Source organism: Telmatherina bonti (genome assembly GCF_933228915.1).
Source record: "Telmatherina bonti genome assembly, chromosome: 18".
NCBI lineage: Eukaryota > Metazoa > Chordata > Actinopteri > Atheriniformes > Telmatherinidae > Telmatherina > Telmatherina bonti.
The window spans coordinates 24,040,359-24,065,676 of NC_136616.1; the positions used below are offsets into that span (position 1 = coordinate 24,040,359).

General features: G+C 40.9%; 1 protein-coding gene across 1 annotated transcript in view; it reads right to left on the reverse strand.

Moving 5' to 3' along the window:
- Positions 1–5,619: 5,619 nt before the first annotated feature.
- Positions 5,620–25,318, reverse strand: part of adgra3 (adhesion G protein-coupled receptor A3) — a 35,902-nt gene continuing 16,203 nt past the window's right edge. Inside the window, exons 3-19 of the mRNA XM_079257719.1 lie at positions 23,655–23,726; positions 14,361–14,432; positions 14,216–14,287; positions 13,931–14,091; positions 13,238–13,451; positions 12,964–13,128; positions 12,439–12,640; positions 12,157–12,306; positions 11,760–11,918; positions 11,505–11,672; positions 11,082–11,289; positions 10,761–10,969; positions 9,487–9,611; positions 9,140–9,263; positions 8,471–8,616; positions 8,107–8,202; positions 5,620–7,322 (exon numbers count right to left, since the gene is read on the reverse strand). Coding sequence (XP_079113845.1) covers positions 5,879–7,322; positions 8,107–8,202; positions 8,471–8,616; positions 9,140–9,263; positions 9,487–9,611; positions 10,761–10,969; positions 11,082–11,289; positions 11,505–11,672; positions 11,760–11,918; positions 12,157–12,306; positions 12,439–12,640; positions 12,964–13,128; positions 13,238–13,451; positions 13,931–14,091; positions 14,216–14,287; positions 14,361–14,432; positions 23,655–23,726 — 3,787 coding nt within the window. The 3' untranslated portion in view covers positions 5,620–5,878. The remainder of the gene's footprint in view (positions 7,323–8,106; positions 8,203–8,470; positions 8,617–9,139; positions 9,264–9,486; positions 9,612–10,760; positions 10,970–11,081; positions 11,290–11,504; positions 11,673–11,759; positions 11,919–12,156; positions 12,307–12,438; positions 12,641–12,963; positions 13,129–13,237; positions 13,452–13,930; positions 14,092–14,215; positions 14,288–14,360; positions 14,433–23,654; positions 23,727–25,318) is intronic.

Below are 25,318 nucleotides of genomic sequence, written 5' to 3' on the forward strand. Positions count from 1 at the left end.
GAAACGAGCTGGTACAGAAAATAGGTGATATATTATTACATAATAAATATTTCCAAAATGCTTCACTTATTATCTGAAATAATAAAAAGTCAATATATCAAATGTGATGCCAGATATGTTTAAATATAAGTCATGGTGAGGCAAGAAATACTGGACATGTTATACTTACATACTTGATAAAACTTTTAAACATTTTACAATTTATTCTGGTAACGGCAAACAGCTTAGGCTTTAAAAGAGTGACATAATTAAAAATGCAGGATCTTTACCCTGCAAGTGCAATGTTTCTCGGTGTGAAACTGAAAAATCTGCATGCATTTAATGAGCATCTGCAAAGGAAAGGAGAAACGATATACCAAGATCCAGAAATGCTGCTGTCACCATAAGTGCCGAATGATAAATACAGTTGCTTATTTCAGCAACACAATACCAAGCTGCATTCTGCACGCACTGCAACAGCAGCAATGTGCAGGAAAGAAGTCCAGATTCTAAACTTGCAGTTCAGACTTGACTGAAAACATCCTGAGTGAATAATAAAATACAAGAAGTCCCAGACTGTTATATCAAGCTAGAATGGGAAAACATTTTCAAAATGCAGCAACACAATTCTTTTTTTGATGCTAAGAGAAAAGGAGTGAAACAGAGATATGCCCTTGTCTCAGCTTCCACATGCTTTCTTTGGAGATGAAATCCTGTCAAAAGTCAGCACCAGCAGGTATCAGCTGGCTTTTGTTCTTTCTCATACTGTTGCTCTCTTTAAAACAAGCACATACTATTTTTCTGGTTTTCTCAGTTTAATAGACTAAAAGGTTTAAATTGCACTGGATTTTTTTTTATTAACATTTAATACAGCATTGTAACTTATATGACCTAAATACTAAACCTATCTGTAAAAAAAATATTTTAACTGTGTTACTAGGAAAATTTATAATAAACCAGTTTCTTTATCAATAAATCAGTCCAAGTTTAAAATAATATATCAAACGTGTGGTCAAATGTCTGCTTTACACCATTGAAATTGCCAATAATTATATGTTTAATCCATTTAGAAAATGAATGATAATGACTCCCCATGTGCGCCATGTTAACTGGTCTGCTGTTTTATCATCACAAACATGAGAAATCACCTCTTCTCCTAAAAGCAAAACCAACATTAAATAATACAATGTAATGTTGCCTTTGTTTTTTTAAATGTTATGATTTCTTCCCAAATAGTGTTTGGTCAAAAAAGGGGCAAAATCTTTACTTTGTTTTGGCCCACATTCAGTCTTTTATTGTCGACTTTAAGTCAGGAGGAACGTAGCTGCTAAACACAACCACATATCCATCAGACATGACCCAAATCTGAATGTTCTTTGGACCCATGCACCATGTCTGGCCCTCCTAGCAATCGCCACAGCCCATGCAAAACTACCTTCTGACCTTTTGGGCTATGTCTGGCCTACATATCACTTGCAAAATGAACTGTACACCCGCATTAGGCTCATATGTATCTGATCTGCACTGTAGTGCTAAAGTTTCTTGCTTTCTCAATACATTTTGTTATGGCTCATTAAAACTCCAACTGTGGCAGGAAAAAGGGACACAAACCAACTTTTTTTTTTTTTTTTCCCTAACAAGTAAGTCGGATAAAATGGCTGCATGCAGTAATTCCAACAGACAACCTTCTGTTTATGAGATACACATCTGTGTGGGAAAGACAAGGATACTGTCTGCAGCTGTCACCAAGAAAAGAGACTGATACGTCTGTTCAGGTAGCTATAAATAACAGAGCACCTGGACAGAAATACAAAGCCAAATCTGTGCAGACATACTGGCACAGGTGGATGGATGGCAATATGTGGACATTAATGAGAGCACAGACTGCCAACACATGGAGATGAGACATCTGCAGATGGCTTGATGTCATCATGATGGGGAAGTATGCGTATTTGTATTTATATAAAAAAAACAAAAAAAAAACATGGATGGTATTAGAAAGTGACCTTTACTTCTAAACCACATTTCAGTCTAAATGCAAAGAATTGGTATTTTAAGTGTTTTGGAAAAAAAAAACTCATATACACAAACGTGATCCTGATCTGATGATCAATGAACCCCGCTCCCCCGAGATCACCGAATGAGCATCTATTTCTGTCTTCATCCCTTATGGAGCCTGAAGTTTAATCATGGTATATTTTGGTTTGCCCAGGGTCTCTGCACTGCATTTAATGAGAAGACACTGTGCTGCTATTAGAATGCCATCACTTCCATTCATCAAATTGTACAACTAGAATAGAAAAGAAAAAGAAAAGTCTTTAAGGCTTTTTGCTTTGTATAAAAGAAATTACACGGTTAAGATTAACTTTCTGACACCATCGTGAGGTGTGCAATACAGAAGCAATGGGTGGACTTAAGGAACGGGGATTTACAAACCGATCCCACACAGATTTCATTATTCCAGATGGAGCGTCGAGCCGGCTTTTTTATGAGTCCTTTGCACACCTTAATCAGAGTAAATGAAATCAGAGGAGGTGGTAAGGCATTAATCATATAATTGCAGGCCCACAGCTGCATGCTAAATCCATCGCAACACAAGGACTGTACAGCATTCCCCTGATAAATTACTCGACTGGAGATGATTCAACCTCTCGTGCGAGCTTAACCTTTTGCCCATTAGAATGTGAAAATTAAGCTTTTTTTTTTTTCTTTTTTAAACCAGCCGTCCCCCAATTGAAGGGATGTTGAGAGCAGATCCCCAAGCTGCCCAAATTGCTATATATAAGACCTCAACCTGAGCCATCTGGATTTAAACCTCTCTAATTTTGTTCTGCCTCACCTTGTAATATTTTACTTTCACAGAGATATTATTCACATGTAGTCTGTATATTATAGAGCTTTAGAAGATTTAAAAGGTATATTTACATTTATGTTAAGTGTTTGTTTTTTTTAGACAAGCCTGAATCTTTTCTCATGTGTGCTACATGCCATTTACATTTATTCTTTATTACGATCACATATACTTACACATCTTAAGATACCAACTTTTGCCTTTAGTAGGATTCCAAAATGACCTTTTTGCAGATGTCTATAAAACAGGCACAAGGATCAAAGGGTTAATCTACTGTTTCTCTCTGGGTTATCATTATGCATTTGTTTTTGGCATGTTTTAATTAATTGGATTCTGATATATATCAGGGTTTTAACAGAGTACACACTAGATGTACAATAGCTTTCAATTTTAAAATATAGAAAATATGAAGAAAAACTGGTTAAATTTCAGAAACATACTCTTGAAAAACATGTTAAAATTTATGTTCGCAAAAAGCACACCTCTCACAACTTAGCAATTACCTCTGCAGACAACTGCTTAAAGGTGACAGCGATCATCACAACCCCTGGATGCTAATTAACGCTTTGATCCACATGTCGGGTCTGAGAGGGGTTTTTGGTGATTAGCACACTGCAGGTAAAAATACTTTGGATCCCCTGGACCACCACAGACACCTAATCACAATCAACACAGCGAGATGGCTTTATGATTTGGAATGCATCAATCTTCATTTCAGTGGCTTGTTTCCCCCAACACAGCCAGATGCTTCTTACAGACACTGCAGGCAGCAACAAGAAAATGTAAGCAACATTACGTTGGTCGTCTCTGGGCCTCCTGAGAGCTGAGCTTGGATATGCTCTGTAGGGTGCAGAAAGTTTGTAAAAAAGTCGAAAGTGTCATTAAGGGAGATCAAGACTAGATCTAAGAAACTATGTTGTCATGTGATGTCTTAGTTTGAGGATTCTTTCATCCCTTGTTATGACCGAGAGGTGTTATCCGAGACTGATGGATGAGCCTAAAATAAAAAAAGACCTAAATTACTTTGTTTGATCTTAATTTACCATCAGTTTCTGCCTGAGGTGTCCCTGTGATGTTAAAAACCGAGATACCATCAGCTTATTTGTTCTAGATGAGTTTTCTCCCTCGCTAAGCACAAAATATTCTCATACTGGCGTCCCGTCTTTGCCAGCAGCTTTGGCTGAACTTTACAATAGATGGCAGCACTGAAGAGGATCTTGGTGATTATTTGCAGATCACTCTTTCGTGCCTGCAGGGAAACACGGCCGCTGCCACTAATCAAGGCACAATTGCTGCTTCCATATTTCAACATTCCTATTAGAAATTGTCACATCCAAGACGGCTGGGCAATACGTCTTTGCCTGAGTGAAATATGTGTTTTATTAGTGTGCCATTAATGACAAAGTGGAGCGATGTGACCAGAATGATCAGGGGATGAGGATTACTGATTCAAACTAAATGGATGATAATTCAGTCCGACCTTCAAAATTTCATGAGGGCTAGTTAGTTTTTTTTTAAGCAACTATTTGAGCATTTTGCTAACGTGCTAAATTCCTGAGCAGCCTTTTTTTTTTTTTAATTTTGCCTCTTTAAGGCCAAATCTTATTCCCTTCTCATATTTATGAATTATAAGCCAAAGAAAACAGTCTGACAGACATGAAAACGAGGTTTTTCAAAAGCATGGCGTACACTATCGTCTTAACTGACTCAAAACAGATAAATGTGACTTAGAAATGGAGGAAACTAAACAGCTATCTTAAATGAACATTATCAGAAAGCAACATCCTTAAAAATTAGGGAGGGTGGAAAAAAGAAAAAAACCTTACCCAACATGACCTGAGCATGTCAGCTGATCTTCAGAAATGGTCTCATAGGAGGGAGGCAGGGATGGTATCTCTGTAGACAACAGGGACCAGACCTCAACAACACTAAAACGGCGACGGGGAGTCTTGACAGAACAGACCAAAAAGCAGCTAACATCCAAAAACTTTGAAATGTCCTTCGAAAAGTTTGGATAACTTCTCTTGAAGACTACTTTTAAAAAATAAAAAAAGCACATTACAGATGTAAAAAAACAAAACAAAAAACTCATCTTTCTGCTGATATACTGTACTTCTATTTGCACCCATCTTAAATTTTCCAGGCAACATGAACAATATAAGCTGACTTCAGTGGTCTGACTGCTGGACCACTGAGTCAGATAGATGCCAATCAACTTGCAAAAGTGATGCTAAGCCCTCTGAAGTGCTCAGCAGTGAAAATCACACTTCGTCTTCCAGTGCTCTCTCCCCAGCAGCAATGTCAAGCTGTGAGCAGGACCTCACAGCTGGGAAGGAGAAAGAGGAAGAAGGCAAACTCACTCTCGTTATCTGTTCTTCTCCTGGCAGCTTTACTTGCCCTGAGAGTCAGCTGTCAATCACATCCTGAAGCATGAAGACAGTGGGAAACCAGAACACAGAGCGCTCTCATCAAATCTGCCAGCAGCCAGGAAGAAAACACCTATAGACCCCCAAAGTCACTGCCAGCTGCAATTAAAGTGCTGCACCGCCACAGAGTAAAGAACCTGAGGCCACCTGAAGGTCAGTGAAAAAACCCAATTACCAGCTTGTCATATATTGAAGGTGAAAGCAACTCTCGGAAGCAAAACAGCTCAGACTCACTTTTCCAGAGGCTGCACAGGCTCAAATGATTAGAAAGTGGGCATGAAGGCAGGAATAAAAACTTCCCATGGATAACTTTTGTTTTATTGTTGCAAGGATCACCTAGAAAACAGGCGAAAACTGCCAGGAAACAGGATGCACGGTGCCACAACTCAGACCATGCAGTTTCACACACACACAATCCTCAAATGCAATAAATGTGTTTATAAAAAATAAAACATTTACAAAAAATATCTACAGGGACAGTTCAGTGACAGTATTGTGGTTAAATTTTTTAACGAACTATTTGAGTTTTCTTTCTTTTGGTAAGAAAAAAAAAGAAAAGATATTTCACAGTTGGAAGGCGTGTGTGTGTTTGGGTGTGCAGTCACCGGGATGGAAATTATTGCTACACAGTAGTTTCATGTTTCCACAATCCGGTTTTTATACTGGCTGCACTCTCGCTGTTAATTAAAGGCGCAGTCTGTCCGTTTTCTTTCAGCGTGCCACCGTTCTGCGTGACAAGGTTGAGCCCGTAGGACTTATTTTGGCTTTCCAGTTCAGTGCTGCTGTGCTGCCTTACTGGCCCGCAGTCTTTACTGGAGCTGGACCCTCCACCTGTGGTCACTTGCTCCGCCTCTACTGTCACCACTTTCCCGTTCCCTAGAGTGTTCCCGCCTCCTTTATGAGAGTAGCGGGAACGGCGTGGCAGGCTGGCGCTGTCACTGCTGTCCTGCTGCAGCTGGCTCTGATGGCGCTCCCTGTAGGCCATGTAAGCTGCCCGACGGCTGTTGCGTGCAGCCATGTCATAATGATGGTGTCTCCTGTTGGGGGCGCTCTGGACGCTGCCCTCCATGCTAGTGGGCACATCGTAGGCGTACTCTCGCAGCACGGTTAGTCGGCTCGCCCTGTGCGCTCGCGTTCGGTTTTTCTGATGCCTGCTTGCGTGTCCGTTTGTGACGACAGTCGGATTGCCGATGTTGTTCATCGGGTGGAACTGCACCTCAACCGGCGACACGTGCATTTTAATTTCGTTGTCTAGCGAGTGCTCAGTCAGGCTGTTGTCCAAAATGGCTGTACCGGCCGCTGTCACCGGCGCAGAGGAGGACTTGCACTGAGCCGCCTCTGCGTGCAGATTCGTCAGCTTGCTTCCGTGCGCGGAATTGCGCATGCTTGGGGCGCTCCTGTTCGTGTATGAAGAGTCTGCGCTGCTGTGACCGAACTTTATCGACTCCCCATCTGCTTTGTTTTCAGATCCGACTGTGGATGTCATCACCAGGCCGGGCTGAGGCAGAAGGACGTCCTCCTGCGCCGTGTACGTCCGCCTTCCAGAGCAACAAACCTGCGACCAATAGCGTCTCATATCTTGTCTGTTGACGCAGTGATGTGCCACCATAAAGGCCCCGAGCACCAGAGCAGCGACTCCATACAGGCAGGTAAAGGCCAAGTCATACGGGTGGTCCCGGGATACGGCCATGGCGCCGAACACCCAAAGGGCCGCATACAGCCCTAAAGCCCCTGCTGCCCCCATAAGCTGGGCGGCAAAAGTGTGCTCATTCTCCAAGGCTGACAGGGGCACAGCATGGGGGGCAGACACTATGGAGGACGCCGCCTCATGTGGTTGAACCTGCACAGAGAGCGGTTGGCAGTGGCTGCTGGGACCATCAGGCCCTGCCTCGCTGCTGGCTGAGAGATGCTGCTGGTCTTCGGCCAGCTCCTTCAGCTCGTAACGGCGTTCAGGGTGACGGCGTAACTGGAGGAGAATGCTGAGGAAGTACATGCAGTCCACAAAGACGATGAATCCTGCTGGGCCATAAAAGGCTCCTATACTCGGCTCCCATGCCATCCAGCAACTAGAAGAAGAGGCAGACAAAAGCAGTCATACAAGGCAGTGTTTCTCAATCCCAATCCTCAAGACCCACTTTCACACGCCCAAATTAAATGAATGGCTCTTTAACTTGCGAGGACCTTGATGAGGAAGTTTCTTGAGGACGTTGTGAGGAGCAGGACATACAAACACTGATGTAAGATCATCTTTTATCCTCAAACTGAAACTTACCCCCCGTGCTCATTAAAACAATAAGCGTCTCTCTGCATCTTGGCGAGTCACCATTATTTATTCACTTCACAAACTTCAACTTACTCGGAAAAAAACTTCTGCATATAATTTCTACAGTGACTATCCTGCTGCATTTAATAACCCAGGCTGAATTTGTCTTGCTTGCTAAGAAATTAATTAAACTCCAAAGACTCCAAAGACAGATACGGTCCAGATTTCTCAATTAGTCAGCCGCGCTACACAAACAGCTGCCACTGCAGGGAAAGGGGTGGAGGAGCCCTGGAAACTGGCAGCAGTTGCTTGTTGCTTGGATGCACATATCATTAATAAGCCTACATAATCAGAACTTTTGGGAATAAACGTTTCCTGCCCTAATAAAAATACCCATTATTTACCAAAGCAGTGCAGTCTGGCCTGTCAATTATGAAGCCCGAGTTCCCTGGAGGATACAGCGTAAAATATCTTGTGGGTTTGGATGTTTTCCTATTAAACGCTGTGGTCCAGATAAAACAGCACAGCACTGTTGTGAGCACAAACTGAGGAGCTTAAATTGGTATGTATGTGAGGGGGATACTCACTATGGCGCATTTGTCTGGCTGCCGTAGTTTTTTATGTTGGCTGCAGCTGTGATCCCACAGACGATGATGGGTATCCCTCCGCCGATCAAGTAGAACCTTTTGGAGAAAGCAAGGGGAGGTACTTCAGCTTTAATATATTTTATTATGTGATCAGGATGGACTGTACAGGAGTCCGATGATAATTCAGGCACCTGCACTGACACCATGTGGCAGCTTTAGAAACAAATATGACCACTTGGAACAAGAAGTCGGAATTATGTATCCTTGTAAAAAACTTGGTCAACTTGGCTCGTATGCTTAGTTGCAGCTATATTAACATCCTTTGCCTAATGGCTGCTGTAATACAGGGATGTTTGTAACAGACCTGAGCATCGGCCGTGGCGGCGGAGGTGGCTCGTCCAGCTCCTCGTAGCGCTTGGCCTTGCGCGTCACCTGTTTGTAAATGTTGCGTGCAGTCACGCCCACCCACAGGGCTGTTGCCAAAGTAGAATAGTGCAACAATATGCCCACCTAAAAAAAAATTGAATACCTAAATTAAACATTTATAAAAACAAGCAAACAAACCTCACAAATCAGGATAAAAAGCTTTTATGCTCTTTTGATCTGATTAAGAAACTTTATCTATAAAAGATTATCTCACGCAGTGTAACTCAGGTATTTCAATTTGCATGAATTAAGAGCAATTTTCTAATGCAGGATGTCATCAGCCGATGTCAAAAAAATGGCTTTACAAGAAGTAAATCCAAACCAAATGGGAGTAAATAAACAATAAGTTCTAAAAGAAGTTTTTCTCCAACATTCTTGATACGAGTGGTGCAATGAAAATGAATAAGTGATGTCCTGAAATACAACCCAACATAAGAAGAGACGCGGGCTTGCCTCAAGGCAGAGTAACTTTCAACCTCTCTTTTACTGTGTTTCTACTCAGTGTTGGGAGATAAGTGGAAACAGCCAGGGGGCAACCGCTTCAACTTCTTTCCCCTTCGGAAAAACATCCGAAGGGGGGGGGAGTGTTTGATGTGTGTGTACTCACTGCTTGGCAGACGCTTGCATACCGCGTCTGATTGATGCCACCTACAAAAACCCCGCAGGTGAGGGAGATGTGGAAGCTGAGGTTGACCAGCATGTGCCAAAACTTTCGGCTAACGCGGACGGACCTGTAGTCGCAAAAAACAACACGTCCCAGTTAAAATGGCGGTAATAGCTGCTGTGAAAAGAGCGCAAAGGTGTATTTATGATGACTTTAAATATAAAGTGAAATGTGTAGCCTTCAGAAAGAACTGTAATACAACTACTGTAATACACAAGTCAAAGTAAAACCTGCAGATTACCTCTGAAGAACTAGCAAGCATTAATTAGATATACATAATATTTTCTTACCTGTGATGGTAGATGTAGCTAACAATAATAGTGAACAGGCAGAGGAGCAGAATGATAGTTGTAGCATAGATTACTGGATGTAAGGGCCGGATGCTTGGAGAGAAAAACTCCACGTTGCTGAGGTCCTGCAACAGACACAGATACAGCTGTGCTCAAATGTATTCATTCCCTTTCACTAAAGAAAAGGCTGAATTTACAGCAGTCACTCAAATAACTGGAGACTTTTTAAAAGGGAACACAAAGTAAATATTTGGAAAAATATAAATTAGTAATATAAGACACTGTTTTATCATTTAATTGAGTTGAAGAAAGAAAAAAAACAAACAAACAAACAAATTGGTCCTGGACAAATTAAAGCACTTTTCCGTTGAACAGTGGGACAAAATACCTGTCAACAGGTGCAGAAATCTGACTGAGAGGAACAGAAAACACCTGACTGGAGCGGAAACATTAAAGGATTGTTCAACAAAATATTAGTTTATGAGTGATGTAATATGTAATAAATTATCTTATTTGTTTGCTTTTTTTTTAAAAAAAAATATTTCTATTGAACCAGAATTAGAAAATAATGTCATGATTTTCATCAAATTTTTTATTTATTATAACTTTAGTCAATTTCAGCTTATTTTACAGGCAGCTGTTTTTTTTTTTTCCTTCTTTAAAGGTGGAGTATGTAAGATTTTCAATATTTTCTAAATAAATTAACTAATAAAAATAACTACAATTATAATTAGAAAGTTTTTTGAACATGTAGGTTCCAGTCTGTCCATATTTGATGCATTATTAAATTACAAGTTTAATTAATGACAAATGACAAAAAGCACTTTTTTTACTGGTAGGCAAACATTTAAGAAGAGTCTTTGTCATTAATTAAACTTGTAATTTAATAACATCAAATATGGACAGAATGGAACCTACATGTTTAAAAAATCTAATTATGATTGTAGTTATTTTTTTTAGTTGATTTTATTTTGAAAATATTGAAAATCTTACATACCCCACCTTTAATGAAAGGGTATGAATAATTATGATCACAAATGTAAATCCTCATATCTAAACCATACCGTTTGGTCATAACCCATAAAAGTGTCTCCTCCTGCTTTACTGTTTCATATTTTATCACCATTTCCTAAAACCCACTAGATAGCCACACACTTAAACACAAGAATATCATTATCTGTTTATTACTTTTAAGTAAAAACTAAAGAAATATATGCAATCAGCTCACAAACCATCTTCTGCCACTGAATAAACATTAGTAAAGCCTGACATACCATAAGCAGACCATAGTTGCCCAGAGAGTTGCAGGATATGGTGGTAAAGTTGTCCTGGTGTTCCAGGATGTGGCAGCCATCGCTCTTCCATCCCCCCTGACCTCCCGCTAGGCTGAAGTTCCAACAGGCGGATACAGCGTCTGAGCCGCGGGCAAACCGTCGCAGAGTGATGTTAATGGGGGTCTTCAGGACACGCAGAGACATGCCGTCTGATGAAAAGCACACGAGTTTGTGGCTCTGTAATTTATCCTGATAAGCACAGGGTTGATCCTCATCGAGGCAGGTTTGCGTGTCTCTTCACAACAGAAGCACATGACTCACCTATCTTAGCCATAATAACAGGGGTGGCCACACTCCTCCTCTTTCCTCCATCAGCCAGCAGGGTGGTGTTGCCAGTAGAGGGAAAAAACTTGCCATTTTTGAAGCCCAGTAGGTGGAGCTTGTACACTGCATCTTCAGCTTGTCCAGGTACAACAGCCTGGGTAAAGAGAGACTGTGGAAGTTGCAGCGAAGCATCCACTAGGATGTTCTGCAAGGACAAGATACATCAAGTAAAAATCTTAATACTCCAGATGGTTGATCCAGGTTATTTAAGATCATTTCAGAATGTCTTTATTGTTTAAAAAAAAAAAAAAAAAAAAAAAAACCAGAAAAAGGGGCTTCTTTTTTTTTGGGGGACAACCGAATCTCACTAAAAACAGCTCACCTTCATCAAACAGCTAACAAGCTTTCAGAATTTCTGACCTTGTGAAGAATGCTGTAGAAAGAGCCGGTGGTGTTGCATATGAACGTGAGCTGGCGGTCCTGGCCGGGTGTCCGCTCGGGGCTTGGCCTCTGAAATAACATGCAGGTCATGCCATTCCAGTCGCTGGCCCTGACAGCATGAGCCTCTAGTGCGATGTTGGGGGATGTCTGAGAGGACAACAGGGAAGGCTTGATGTAAATCTGTATTCAACGACATCAGCAGCGCAACAGGACGGTGTTTTTACAGGAGCTAACCAGGGAGAAGGCCTGTGCTGTAGCCAGGCGGTAGACAGCGATCTTCTGGAGGCAGGCGATGATACGGGTGCAGGCCATGGCTTCACGCTGGGCCATCCACAGAACTCTCTCATCAGCCAGCATTAAGTTACTGGCCATGCTAACCATCACCTCACCCAGCTGGGAAACAAGAGAGGGGTTGTTATGAGTGAAAATGTTTCAATTGTAAACACTTCAACTTAAAAGCATTCCTTAGGAGCATATGCTCCACATTATTTGCATGAAAATGTGATAAATTTGTGGCACTTAAAAACACCAAATGACCACTAAACACGGAGAACATTTTAAGCTAAAAGATTGAAAGAATTTCTCATTTCACTGGCAGCTGCTTGTTGCGTGAGACACCACAAGTACTTACATCTTTAAACTTCTCAACAAACTTTCCAAATTTCTCAATCATCTCAGCCACAAAGATAATGTCCATTTTATCAGAGAAGTTTGCCGCGTCGATTGTGTAGAGCAACAGGCGTCGCGCTCTGGTCACCACGTTGCTCTCATTTAGAGGCATCTAGTGGAAAGGTACAGGGAAGACTGGTCAGATCAGCACCGAACGGTCAAAGCAGGAGCACAAGACTAGGAACTGAGCTCATGATGGAAAGAGAATTAGGAACAACTTGAAGTAAAAATTCCAAGTCCAGACCTGGTTGATGACGTAGAGAAACCGTGTCACATCTTTCTGAAATTGGCAGTTGGAATAGTCCTCCTCCGCCCACAGCCCGTCGCGATTACAGTAGCGCCATGCCTGCTGTTCTTCACCAGAGCTGCCTGAGTAGGTGCCTGCACTGGATGGGAGTCTGTTGCAGGAGAGGTAGGCTTTGATTCCTGCCAGAGTGCGAGGCCATCTGCAGGGATTTAAAAAGATCTTGTCAGACTGATTCATCCCATGTTTGTAAAATTTCTTCATGTGTGTGATACAAGCCACAAAGTGTCTAATACAGACATGTCATTTTTAGTTTTAACCACAAGGTGGTGCTGCTTGCACAACAACAAAGATGCACAGGTGTAAAAAATATAGAAAGTGTGAAATGAATCCAGATTTATAGGTATATTTCTTAAGATATGATGTATCAAATCACTGTGGTTCCATGGTTGGTTATGCATCTCCTTATACATTTTTTTTCCACTTTATTTTTTTAAAATTTAAAATAAAATTTTATTTTATTACCTGAACTCTCCCTTATTATTGGAAACCCGTTCAGGAGCACAGTATTTGGCAGAACTCTGCAAAACCACAATGTGAACAGTCCTGGTGGTGTTGCCTCTGCTCGTCCGGACCCGACACTCCCAGTTTCCCGTAAAACCAGGGTGGATGTTTGAAATGGTCAGCGCGCTGATGGAAACCAGGAGGAGGTCAAATGTTTTAATGATGTTTGCTACTCAAATGAATTTGTCCAAAGCGTTGCATACTGCGCTACTGCTTCGTTTGTACGTCGACATACCTGGCAATCAGGGAGCAGTTCTGCATGACGCGCTTTTCTATGAAGATGCCCTGAGTGGCATCGGGCTTGACCATGCGGCCGTTCTGGTACCACAGCACTTGCATGTCGTCAGCCACGAGGGAAACCTGACACTGGAATGGCAGGCTGTCTCCCTGAAAGACCACCTGACGGTGCGATGGGGTCAGCTGGAAGGACGGCAGCTCAAGCGGAGCATCTGAGGAGGACAGGAGGCAAATCACCAGATCACAAAAAATATTTTTAACACTTTTACACCTTTGGCACATCTTGGACAACCCAGAAGGCTAAAAACTGTGTCATGGATTTCAGCATGCTTTAGAGTTACTTGATATTTTTATCATGCCGCCACCTCCTGTAGAATCTAAGCCATGTGTTTTATAATCCCTCAATGAGATGTGTGCCAAATTGATAAGAAATGAGCAAGCACAAACAAAGGAAGCTCTGGCCTGGGCAGCCCTTGTCTTATCTCCCGTGTCATTTCACAAGCCCCTATTCTCCAAACACAATCCCACATAGACAGCAAAACAGACACATGAAAGAAGACAGCATACCATTTGTGCCACTATTCAAAGACATGTTTCCAAAATGAAAGATCTCTAAAGCAGAGCAAAAAGCCACTAAAATGATGAAAAACTGTCAACCAACTGTACAGTTAAAGTGTGTTTGTGTTCCTACCACAGGTGAGGAGCTCCGGCTTGATGGAGGTTATGCACTGATCCTGAAGAGACTGTGGGTAGGAGCATTTTGTATTCTTTACAGCAATCTTTCTATCATTGATCCAATACAGCAGCCACTTAAGGTTGCAGTCACACAGCAGGTAAGGTGTCTGAAACTCCCTGGAGACAAGAGAAAGAAGAAAAAAGAAAAACCAGATAAATACAGTTAAAATGGTAGAGCTGCCACTTGCCTAAAAGACAACTTTTAAGCTTTAAGACTGAACTACGTCCTTATCATACTTACAACGCCTTTAGAGAAGACAAGCTGTCAAAGGTCCCCTGAGCCAATGAAGAGAACAAGTTTCCCGAAAGGTTTCTGCAGAAATAAAGATCCTTTATTTCAGCCTTCTACAAAGGGATAATTACATTTCCATAAATATATAACTTACAGTCGGATCAGACTGGCAAGGCCCTTAAAGATGCCTCCATTAAGACAGCCAATACTGTTGTTGGACAGGTCTCTGTAACACATACAGTATGCAAGTTAATTTGCAGTCTTGGTTAGAACTGGGACTGGGAATGCTTCTAAAAGGTTCAACGTTAAATGTCATGTTATGTGTGAAATACAGGAAACAAATCTAAAAATGTCAGTGATTTGAAAAAGAAGGAAAAAAGGGCCAAGTTTAGCAGGCATGTTGGGGCCGATATATCCAAAAATTCAACTGACAGGTTTACAACCTTTCAGGTGGTATTAGATGATGTCTGCGTGTGCCTGCAGGGGATACCGCACATCAAAGGCACAGCAACACAGTGGGAGGCGATTAATCACCTACGATCAGTGTCCAACACATCAAAAGTACGTGCGTCTTCTCAGATGTGACCCGACATGTTGTCTCTGTCAAACATCAAACAGAAGTGTCCAACACACCTGACGCCTTTCAGAAGTATTTGTATTTGATTCCTCGTCTGAACATGGAAAAGACTGATGCTGCTGCAGTCAGTTATTTAATGCTGTAGAAACTGGAGTCTTACATGCACATCAGCACAGCATTGGAAGATGGAAGATGGAAGATGCCAGACTAAAGTTGAAACTTTTTTTTGTTTCGACAGACAGAAAAACCCTGTTCACAGATAATCTTATTGCCAATTTGATATAAAAATAAATAAATAAAAATAAAAAATAAAAAAATTCGACACTTTCATAGACCTCTAAAGGACACAGCTAAATCGGCAAACTCCTCATGTCTCAAAAGTGCTCAATACAGAAGACGTATATGCAGGCGAACGGACAGTTTTGTTCATCTCCTGTTCTGTTCTCAAGCAGCCTAACTATCCCCACAACGTAGAAAACGAGGTAATATCACAGGAATTGGAATAGGGGTGGGGGGAGGTTTTGAGTTGTACAGCTAATCTATAAAAAGAACAAATGAGAAAAGAAGTCGGGTAGCAGGAAGAAAAAGAATCAGAAACCAGCAAATAAAAAGCATCCGAAGAAGAAGATGCAGTTGAGAAGTTGAGGAGAACAATATCAACCACCATAGACATGGCGGGAGCATTTGAAGAATGGTTGTGCGAATGTGTCCACAACTACAGCCACCAAATGGTGTGAAAACGCAGAAGTAAACTTGACACTGCCTACTAACAACTGAACTTACTTAGCAACCATGACAATGTGATTGACACATGGAAGTGTGAGGGTGGTGATGTAGGACAGTGTTTGAGATGGATGTCCCAATTTAAGCTTGTATGGGAGCCTAAATGCGCCCTGAAATGTTTTATATACTGTGATAACTGTAAATGTCCTACAACCTGACCCATTTAAGGTCAATGACTAATGTGAACTTAACCTTCAACAGAAGATTGCAGCCTAAAGAAAAGATGAAAAAAATGACAAAAGATAGCAATATAGGAAATGTAGAGAAAGAAGAATACTAACAGGGGTCTGTTAAGGAATTGATAAGAATAAATTAATAAGTAAATAATTAAACATTACTAGTATAAAGCATCACCAAAAGGGCTTTTCGAAGAAAATATTGCATAGCATGTCCTTAAAGAACTGACAATGTTTCAACTTCAATTGAAACTAAATCACCAAGGATACATCAGCCATCTTTCGCACAACACACACATCAAACCTTTCATCGCAAGGTGTAGTTGAGCAGTTTTTTTCATCTGAAATTGTATTTCTATTTACTTGCAAGTTTGAAGTAATTTTTTTTTTTTGCTGTTCTAGTCTTGCACGGAATAACTTTTTCTGTGGAATCAAGTTTCACTTGCAAGCAGCTGGTGTCCGTCTGCCGAGTGGTTGTTTGCTAAAAACAGCTGATGAAAAATGAGACTGAACCACAGATTAGCAGTTGTTGTCTGTAAAAGTCAAACTGTGCTAAAAGGTGGTAGATTGGTCGATAGAGAAAACTGTGCAACCACGTAATAACCATCTGCTGTTTTTGTGTACTAAATTCATTCTCTAAATGCAATAAAATCCAAGTCGAGTCGGCTTTGATGATGCTTAAACTATATTTAAATAAAAGTAAATGCATTTTAAAGCAACAATTACATTTAACTGAAAAAAAAACTAAATTCCCAAAGAAACCAGAGATAACACAGAGCAGCTAATCCTTGTGACCCAAGTTTCAGTGGCTTAACACCTTGATAAAAGCTAGAACACACATTCCTCTGGGAATGATCCAATCATGGACATGTAAGAAGAAAAGAAACAAGAGCCTGAGAGAAAAGACCTATTACTTCTACCAACTGACTGAGCTATATCCTGAGGTGCTTGAGGAATGTGGAACACAAACTGATAAAAGGGAAATGACTGGCAGGCATGCGCTAACTTCCAGACATTTGATGTAATTATTGGTTTGTTCCTTAAGGTACCAGCTGGGGAAATCACTAAGTGAGGCTATTAGTTCCACTTGAAAGAGGGGAAATAGCAGCATTTTCGAGGCTTGCCAACTTGTGAAAGCATTGTGTGTCATGGGATGGACAAGGCAGTATAGATGAATAGGTATTGGTAGGGGGCTTCCCTTAGCTGTAGACTACTGTTATGTCTTCATATTATCTGGATTCAGACAGTACAGCTACAGCACATCAAGAAACTTAAGTGAAATCATTACCAGCATTGCCAGTCACTCCTTTATGAACATTTAGCTCTAAAGTAATTCATTAAGAAAGCAAATCAATCCACTGTATGTAAGTGACTTAAAAGTTTAGAATGTGGCTTTCAGTCACAAGAATGCAAAAAATGAACAGCAAGAGGAGTGTTTCTGTGCAACACATCAGTTGCTGTGTATGATACGAAGAGCAGAAGCAAAAATAGCTCGATATGATTAGGTTCAAGCAGAGACTTCAGCTGTTGGAAGAATGCAAAGTAATAAGGGGCTGCGGTCCGAGGAATCCATAGTGTTGTGCAAAGTTAAAGAGTGGGTGTTAAAGACGAAGGCTCAGTCGCAATCTCTCTCCTGGATAGAGAAGTTACCCTGCTTTTTAAGGACATGGATGCCTAATTTTCTTTCAACGAGTAGTGCTAAACTCATCTTTCAGTTGGGCTGCTGTTGGTTATTTGGATAAGTACATGACAGAGGACCACTGCTCCTTGAACTCCAAATGAAAGAGGCAGCTTACCTCTGCAACAAAAAAAAGTCGCTGATGTCCAAGTGTGGTAATTGTGCAGGTGTGTAAAGTGAGATAAGCCATACAGTTCTGTTGCTCCTTAATGGTGTAATCAGGACTGTACACCTGAGGCCTCAACATGAACAAAGGTCTTGTCTCACAAAATGAAGATAGTTTTCTTAGATTTGGCCTGTCATCCACACAAAAATGCAAATTTATACAATCAAAAACTATTCTTTTAAAAACCTCCAACCAAAGTGAAGATTTGCAAATTTGCACATCTGCATGTGGAGATATATAATAGAGGTTTTAGGCTTTGAAACATCACTCTCTGCGACAAAAAAAAAAAAAAAACATTACGTTACATGTGCGACCTTTGTTTTCAACAGCATGGATGTCCTCAAAAGTGTGTTGGTTTTATCCATTGTCCAGGCGCTGTGAGTTTTTTTTTTACACTGCCATCAGTACCGCTTCACATAGATGACCAAAGCTGAAGGACGATATTAAGAACAGTCATTTTCTGTCACCTAACCATATCACATTCGAAGCATGTTTAGTGTTTTGTGGAAGTGACGTTGTGAGACGGAAGGTTATTCTGACTGGATAGGATTAGGGGAGCTACTGCCATCTTGATATGTTTATGAATCTGTTTAACAACGTGGATTTTGTGGATATGTGTGGGTGGATTTTTTTTTTTTTTACTGGCCAGAAATGGGGGAGGGATAGGGGGGTATTTGGTGTTGCAAAAACCTGGCTAAGTGTATTCATGCTCAAAGACTCCAAATCAACTGTGACCAGACATTTACTCCTACATTTTTATACTTGCGATCCAAACTTAAAATATTTATATATAAACCATGGTCTTTTGGCCAAATTTTTTGTTTCAACTTGACACTGAAAGTATTTTTTTTTAAAGCTTTTGTTTAGAAAGAAAAAGAAAACCCATAATCACACATTGAAAAAAAGGTCTGCCCAGATTTTGTTAGAAATAAGTTAAACCATAATGATGCTGGATGCACAGCTTGGGCATTTATCTGCAATTGTTTTTAAAGTGCTTGTATATATTCACACTGCTTTGCAGTCCTTTTGCAAAAGATTTTTACCCAAGAATGGTGATAAAGTTTGGTGTAGAAAAGACCAAACTTGGTTTGGTGAAGAAAAGTTTTAAAAAAGTGAATTCTAGAAAGCTGACTAAATTTAACTCATCAGTAACGTGGAGTGGACCCAAATAAAAGTAAAACTAATGTAAAAAAAAAAAAAAAAAAAAAAAAAAGAATGTTTTTTTTATCTGTGAAAAATGTCTGAAACTTTACACTAAATCCAAATTAAAATATATTTTGTTGAAGATATGAGGTATATGTGAAATGACACAAATAACATATTGTATAAATTCATCTATCCTTTCTTCTATACCTACTTATTCCAATCCATTCTAATGTAGGGCCAACACAGAGACCTCATCCACATTTGCTCGTACTAACTCTTAGTGAAAATTTAGACAGTGGAAATAACAGAGAAGAAATTATTAAATTCAATTTGATATAAATAAATTATTTGTTTAATTAATTAAAAAACATGATTGTCAAAAATGCTTTGGATTTTTATTTTGCTGTGGTGTCCCATGCTAAAACTCTAGCTGGTACGCTGTAGCAACAAGCTTTAACTGCAGCACAGGTATATGAGTTGCACGGTCAGTCTGAATGCTTTCAGCTGTGTGAATAGGAGCCAAAAGAAACATCATGTTGTTCTTCATGCACAAATCAGACACTGGGCAGTTGGTGGAAACCAAGTAGAAAAACCTGCACTGACACTTAGGCTTAAAGAAGTTTGCTCTTAAAGTGTGAAGATGTTTTCATTTAGCATTGAATATTTTTTAGTCAAATTCCAAATCAAAGCTTGGATTACTGAACCAGTGCTACATCAGGCTGTTTTTAATGTGATGTGGAAAACGTGATGTAATTCTGATTAGATCCAGCAAAGTTGAAACATTTTGGCTAAAATCTGGACAGTTTGGCAATTCCTTATGACTGCAAGAGGTGAAAAGAGACGGATCAGAATAACCCCCTTCTTTACAGTTTCTTTGACACAATTTCCCTCAATGTGTTAACTCGTAGCCGTATTATAAAGCAACAACACTGATGTACGGAACAGTTCCTATCCAATTCTTTTGCAGTTTCTTTTACAACGATTGGAAAAAAGAAGCATGGATGTGCAGCTGCATATGCAGGGTTTCTGTGTTTACATTCCCAGGGTCCAGCATTGCCTTGTCATCTCTATTGCTTTTCTTTTCCTCTCTGTGCTCACTCCCTTTGACAGTTAAATGAGTGGCATCTAGCCTTTCAAATGATCTGAGGTGGGTAGTGGGGACAATTAAATGCAGCTATTCTTAGGCTAAACCAAACTGAACCCTCAACAAGAATTTCCACGTGAGGATTCAGATCTCTGTGGTGATAAGCAAGAAGGCCAGACTTTAATATGTAGAGGACCTATAGACCGACTTGGATGATTCCCAGTGTGGTGTGAACATACATTTGGAGGGAGGAGGAAATGAGACTATAGGTTTAAAGCCAAAGAGCTGCCTGCTTTCCTGTTGCGTTCTTATTGCTCCACAGCAGCAGCCAAGTTCAAGTTAGTGTTGGCAGCAATCGGGTACTGTCGGATGATTCCAATTCATGCTGTGTTCTTGCTCACTTTCAACACATATACACATTCAGAAAGGGAAACACACAACTGTACCCTTACAATTGACCACCCATACAGACTCAGACCACATAGCCCAGATGGATTCAAATTTTATGGATTCCACATATCAAAATCATCCACACCTTATAGTTAGTGACACTGCATACTCTATTATATCCTTTTTGTTAGGGTGTGTGAAAGTATATAAGACCTCATGCTGTCCGCAGTGGGTTTTGGCACAAGTCCAGATAAAACAAGGTAGTAGCAATAGACTGCTGCTTGACCATGCTCTCTTATGGTCACTGAGCTCTAAACTCCAAATCCAACACTTCCTCCTGGCCTTGTCCTTAACTTTTTCACCCGGGTGGGAAATGCAGAGCAGATTAGTCTTTTCTTCTAGAGATCCATGAGATAGTCATCTAGCTATCCCACTACCCCAAATAATAGAGGAACCTTTCATTTTAAGGGAAAGGGCCAAGAGCAAAGGTCAAGAGTGAAAATGTCGGACAACCAAAATGGACTTAAAACCTGGCATTATACTTGAACTGCTGAATATTCTGTTTATTCTCCTTTTAAATGGTGTCACATTTGTGAGGAAAATGCATTTGTAGGAGAAGCAGCAGGGTTAAATATGTCAGAAGCACCTATGAATAAATGGCCAATTCTTCTCTGCCAATGCAGAGTTAAAAAATAAAAAGCATCTTCAGTTTTGCAAAACCGGTTTTACACTCAATTAAAGAACCACTACTGAACTTTGGCAGATTGTCACACGTGCAAAAGCTAATTTGGCATTTGTCTCACCAGCAAGTTACAGTGCATTCACATCAGGATAGTCCAATAGACTCGGTCCGACTGGGGACTCGGCTCAGTTGTAGGAGGGTGACCGAGATCATGTTCACATTGCACTTTGATCAAACAAGTCAAACAATTACAATAATATATACCCATTCTCACCGAAGGTGGCGTTGCACTAGTATTCCGCAAACAAGAGGACAAGACCCACGTGGAGAAAAAAATTTTATTTCCGCCACTTGCCAGCCAAAAATGGAGACGAAACTATCGCCGCTTTGCATCTTTTAGTTTGCCTTATGCAAGTATCCTGCAGAAATACACTAACAATGAACGCAGTATGAACAACAGACAAGGCTGAGGAACCCTTACAGTGTGTTCAGACCAAACGCGTTTTGAGCATCAAGAGCGGCAGGTTTCCATGTAAAGTCTATGGGGAGGCACGGCAAGGGGGCGTCGAGCTTTCTCGCATTGCATTTTGAGCGTTTTGGGTGTCGGCGTTCCGCGCGGAACGGGCCGAAAATTTAAGAAGTTTTTTAAGCTTGACGTGTCAAAAGCCAGAAATGGACAAAGCTGAACTTTGGCCACTCGACGCGGGGCGTCAACCAATCAGAGCGATCGGCTCGCAGCTCCTGCAGCCCCGTGGTGAACCCAGACACGGGGCTGAGATGCGATTACTCCGTGCAATATTTAGGATAACCATTACTTGCTAAAAAGCTAAATGTTACTGATTTGGCAACGTAGCAGGATACGTTGCCTAGCAACGCTTTGTTTGGGGGCGGCGGCGGCTCTCCGCTGAGTGCGGCTCTTGTTGCATTAACAGTGGCTATTACTGCCCTGTGACAACGTCCTCTAGCTTTATTTATTAAATAAAACCATGCCATATCTCTGCTGAATCCGCCATCATTCAAACTGACCGGAAGGAAAGCGCCGCCTCCCTCCTCTCTTTTCCGCCGCGTTTGCCGCTTGCTCCAGACACACGCGGCAGGAGCGTTGGGAGTGTTTTGGGCGCCGGACACAAAAGTGGCAGTTTAGTGACCAGCGTCGTTCAGCGTTTGGTCTGAACACACCGTTAATGCAATTGCAATGTATTTACCTATAACGCAATACAAATACAGGAAGTGACTTTTTTGGCAGCCTGCTTTCTGTATTTGGTCTGCTTGAAACAGACAGAGGTCTGCATTTGTATCCAGACCAAGTCCGCTTCTTTGATCCTAATCAGAATTTACAAAGAATTAATACCATGTTTGTTGCAAAGAAATGGGCTAAGTTCTCTAACTTTCCAACAAATATAGCTATACTAAGTGTTGAAGTGCTCCAGCTTGCTCTTAAAAGTAGACATGAAGCAGACAGAGTTTGGGAGATTATTCCACCATTGTGGCAGAACAGAGGAAACAAGTCTGGCTAGTGATTTAGTCTCACATATTGGTGGTAACACAAGGTGTCTTACACTGGTGGAAAGTAGCTGCCGAGAGGGAGTGTAGGTCTAGATTAGGGAAGAGCATGTAGAGCATGAAGGTAGATGGGAGCCGTTCAAGTTATTGTCTTGTAAGCCAGAAGCAAAGCTTTAAATATGATGCGTGCTGCGACTGGAAGCCAGTGAAGTGTGATTAGCAGCAGAGTGACATGAGCTTGCTTGGGTTGGTTGAAAACCAAATACGCTGCGGCGCTCTCGATCATCTGCAGAGGTTTAATAGAGCATGCAGACAGACCTGCCAGTGGGGAATTTCAGTAATCGATGCATGAGATGACCAGAGCCTGAACCAAAAGCTGAGTCGTGTGTTCTGTCGGTATGGTCTGTTTCTCTTGATGTTTTAGAAAGCATATCGGCAAGTACGGGCAAACGAGGCAACATGGACCTTAAAGTTTAACTGTCACCCACTGTGACACCAAGATTCCGGGCAGCAGGCGGCGGAACAAGTGTGATAGAGTCAAGCTTCACACTTAATAGCGGGTGTAAGGAAGAACTGGTTGGGCAGGCAATGAGTTCTGTCTTGGACAGATTGAGCTGAAGGTGGAGAGCCAAATGTGACGCAAAATGCAGCCATTGCGTGATTCCCTGTGATGTGCTTTCTCTCAGCCTTTGGATTCTGCCAGGGAATGACAGCACCAGGACTGTGCAACAAATCTGCCAACAAACCGAGTGAAAGGCACAAAGTTTAATGGTCAGAAAGTTATGTTGTGTTTCTTTAAGGTGCTTCTGAGACAGACTGGTCTACTGGTTCCGAACCAGATAAAAGAAGACAAATTTTAATGTTCCTGTCACAACCATTTAAAAGTTCTCTTGAAATCTTTTTGACAATTATATGAAAAAAAATTACTCAATAGTTTACTATTTCTAAAGGTTTTATAAATGCTACATATTAAAGGCACAACAGTCCCACCACTTTATGAGACTGAAGGTGGAAACGGCATATGACAACACAAAAAAACAGCTTCAACAGAGGATCACTGAACAAAAGGTGACTTTTAAAAATATTCTAACATTAAAAATAGTTAGAGCAGAAACTCAAAACCTACTAAAAGAAGAATTCAGATGATTTAGTTGCAAAAGAACCAAAAGAAAATCCCAGAGGGAACACGGATGTGAATGTAGAGTACAAAACACACTGTTAAATACAACATTAAAAAGCTACAAAAGCTCCACCAATACTCACAGTCGTTTTAGTGCTGGCAGGCCCAGAAAGGCACCTGGTTCAATATGGCTGATCATGTTACTCCGCAGCTCCCTGTGGGAAAAGGACGGAAAATAGAATGAAGTACAGGGGCAATTCGAACTGCAACACGCTGACTGCAACAGCTACGCTAATTCAGCTTAAAAAGTAATTTTTTTTAAAGACAAATTTATACATTCACTGCTTCCATTTTCTCCTTTTTAAAATTTATCCTTCAAATCTGTCCAGGAAAAGTGTTTCTCACATAAAACAAGGATTTATATTATATTCTGAATTTATGATGGCTTTACCATTTGCTGACTAAATAGTTCTTGGTTGCATAACAATTACTCATGTCTATGCATAAATACCATCATATTATGCCTTTATCCATTTGCAGAGCAGACTAGTCTGTATTTTGCAGACTAGTCTGAATATTCTATTTACAGTATGCATGCACAAGTCAAACCTATAATAATTAAAAATAAAGTGTGCTTTTACACTCTTTAATCAAGCGACACCATGATCCCCTCCTGCAAAATTCTCAACTTCCTAACAACCTATCACTAAATAACTGCTGTCACAACCCGACAGTGTACCCAAGGGTGTACTCTGTATCTTACAAACTTCTCACACACATGAACACACAACCCTACCACCTTATTCTAAGAGTCAAAAGGCTTGTAGTCACAGAATTCCAGTGATGCTCACCTGCACTGGCACTGCCTAGGTACTCATTACAGCGGAGTTTCAGGAGGCTTTTCATTCGCTCCAGAACCCACATAAAGGGCCATAGAGTAACTCTGTCTGTTTGATGTTGAGAACTGTCATCTGAAGGTGGGCCCGTGGCCACAGATAAGTCACTGACAACAAAATATCTATTGCTTGTTCATACTTTTGATGTGAGCAAGGAGAGCAGGCTTCACTGAGAGCTAGTGTTGAGAGAGAAATGAGAAGGCAGGACAAGAAAATCAAAGATATCTTATGAAGCCCTCACAGCAAGGGAGAGCTGATATTGGAGTGTAGTGGGTGCACATAGAGCTGATCACACATTCAGAGAGTGGTATTGTCAAAAAAAGAATAAAAAAATGCTGATATATTAATCCAACACTTGTATTGATGCTATGCCACTGTTATATAGGCTAGTTTATAAACAGGACCAGCCACCTCTAAACCATTTTAAACATGAATTGTAGTGGGTGGGCAGCATGGTGGTGTGGTGGTAGGCACCACAGCCTTAAAGCAAGAATATCGCCAGTTCAGGCAGCAGCTACCTGGTGGACCGAATGTTTACTATGGAGATGCACTTTCAACATGGCCGTAAGAAAAAGCAGCTTGTGCAGATAGAAATACGAAAAAGTAAGATGGTTGTTTGGACTTTGAAGTGATGCTTCACCTGAGTTGTGCATTTACAAAACTCCAAACAGTATTACCCATGGAAGTGGACCAGGGTCAGTTTAAGGAGACCAAACAGTTACAACTGTTTTATTGTTTAGATCTGTTTCATACAACACTGTACAGCAAATTCATTGAATTTTTTTTTTTTTTTTTACTTGGACAGAGGGAAACATAATTATTTGCAGAGTATCAGGAAGTGAACACGTTTCCCTTCAGACATAATATATGAATAGTTTCCATTGTCCAGGACAACCATCAACATAATTTAA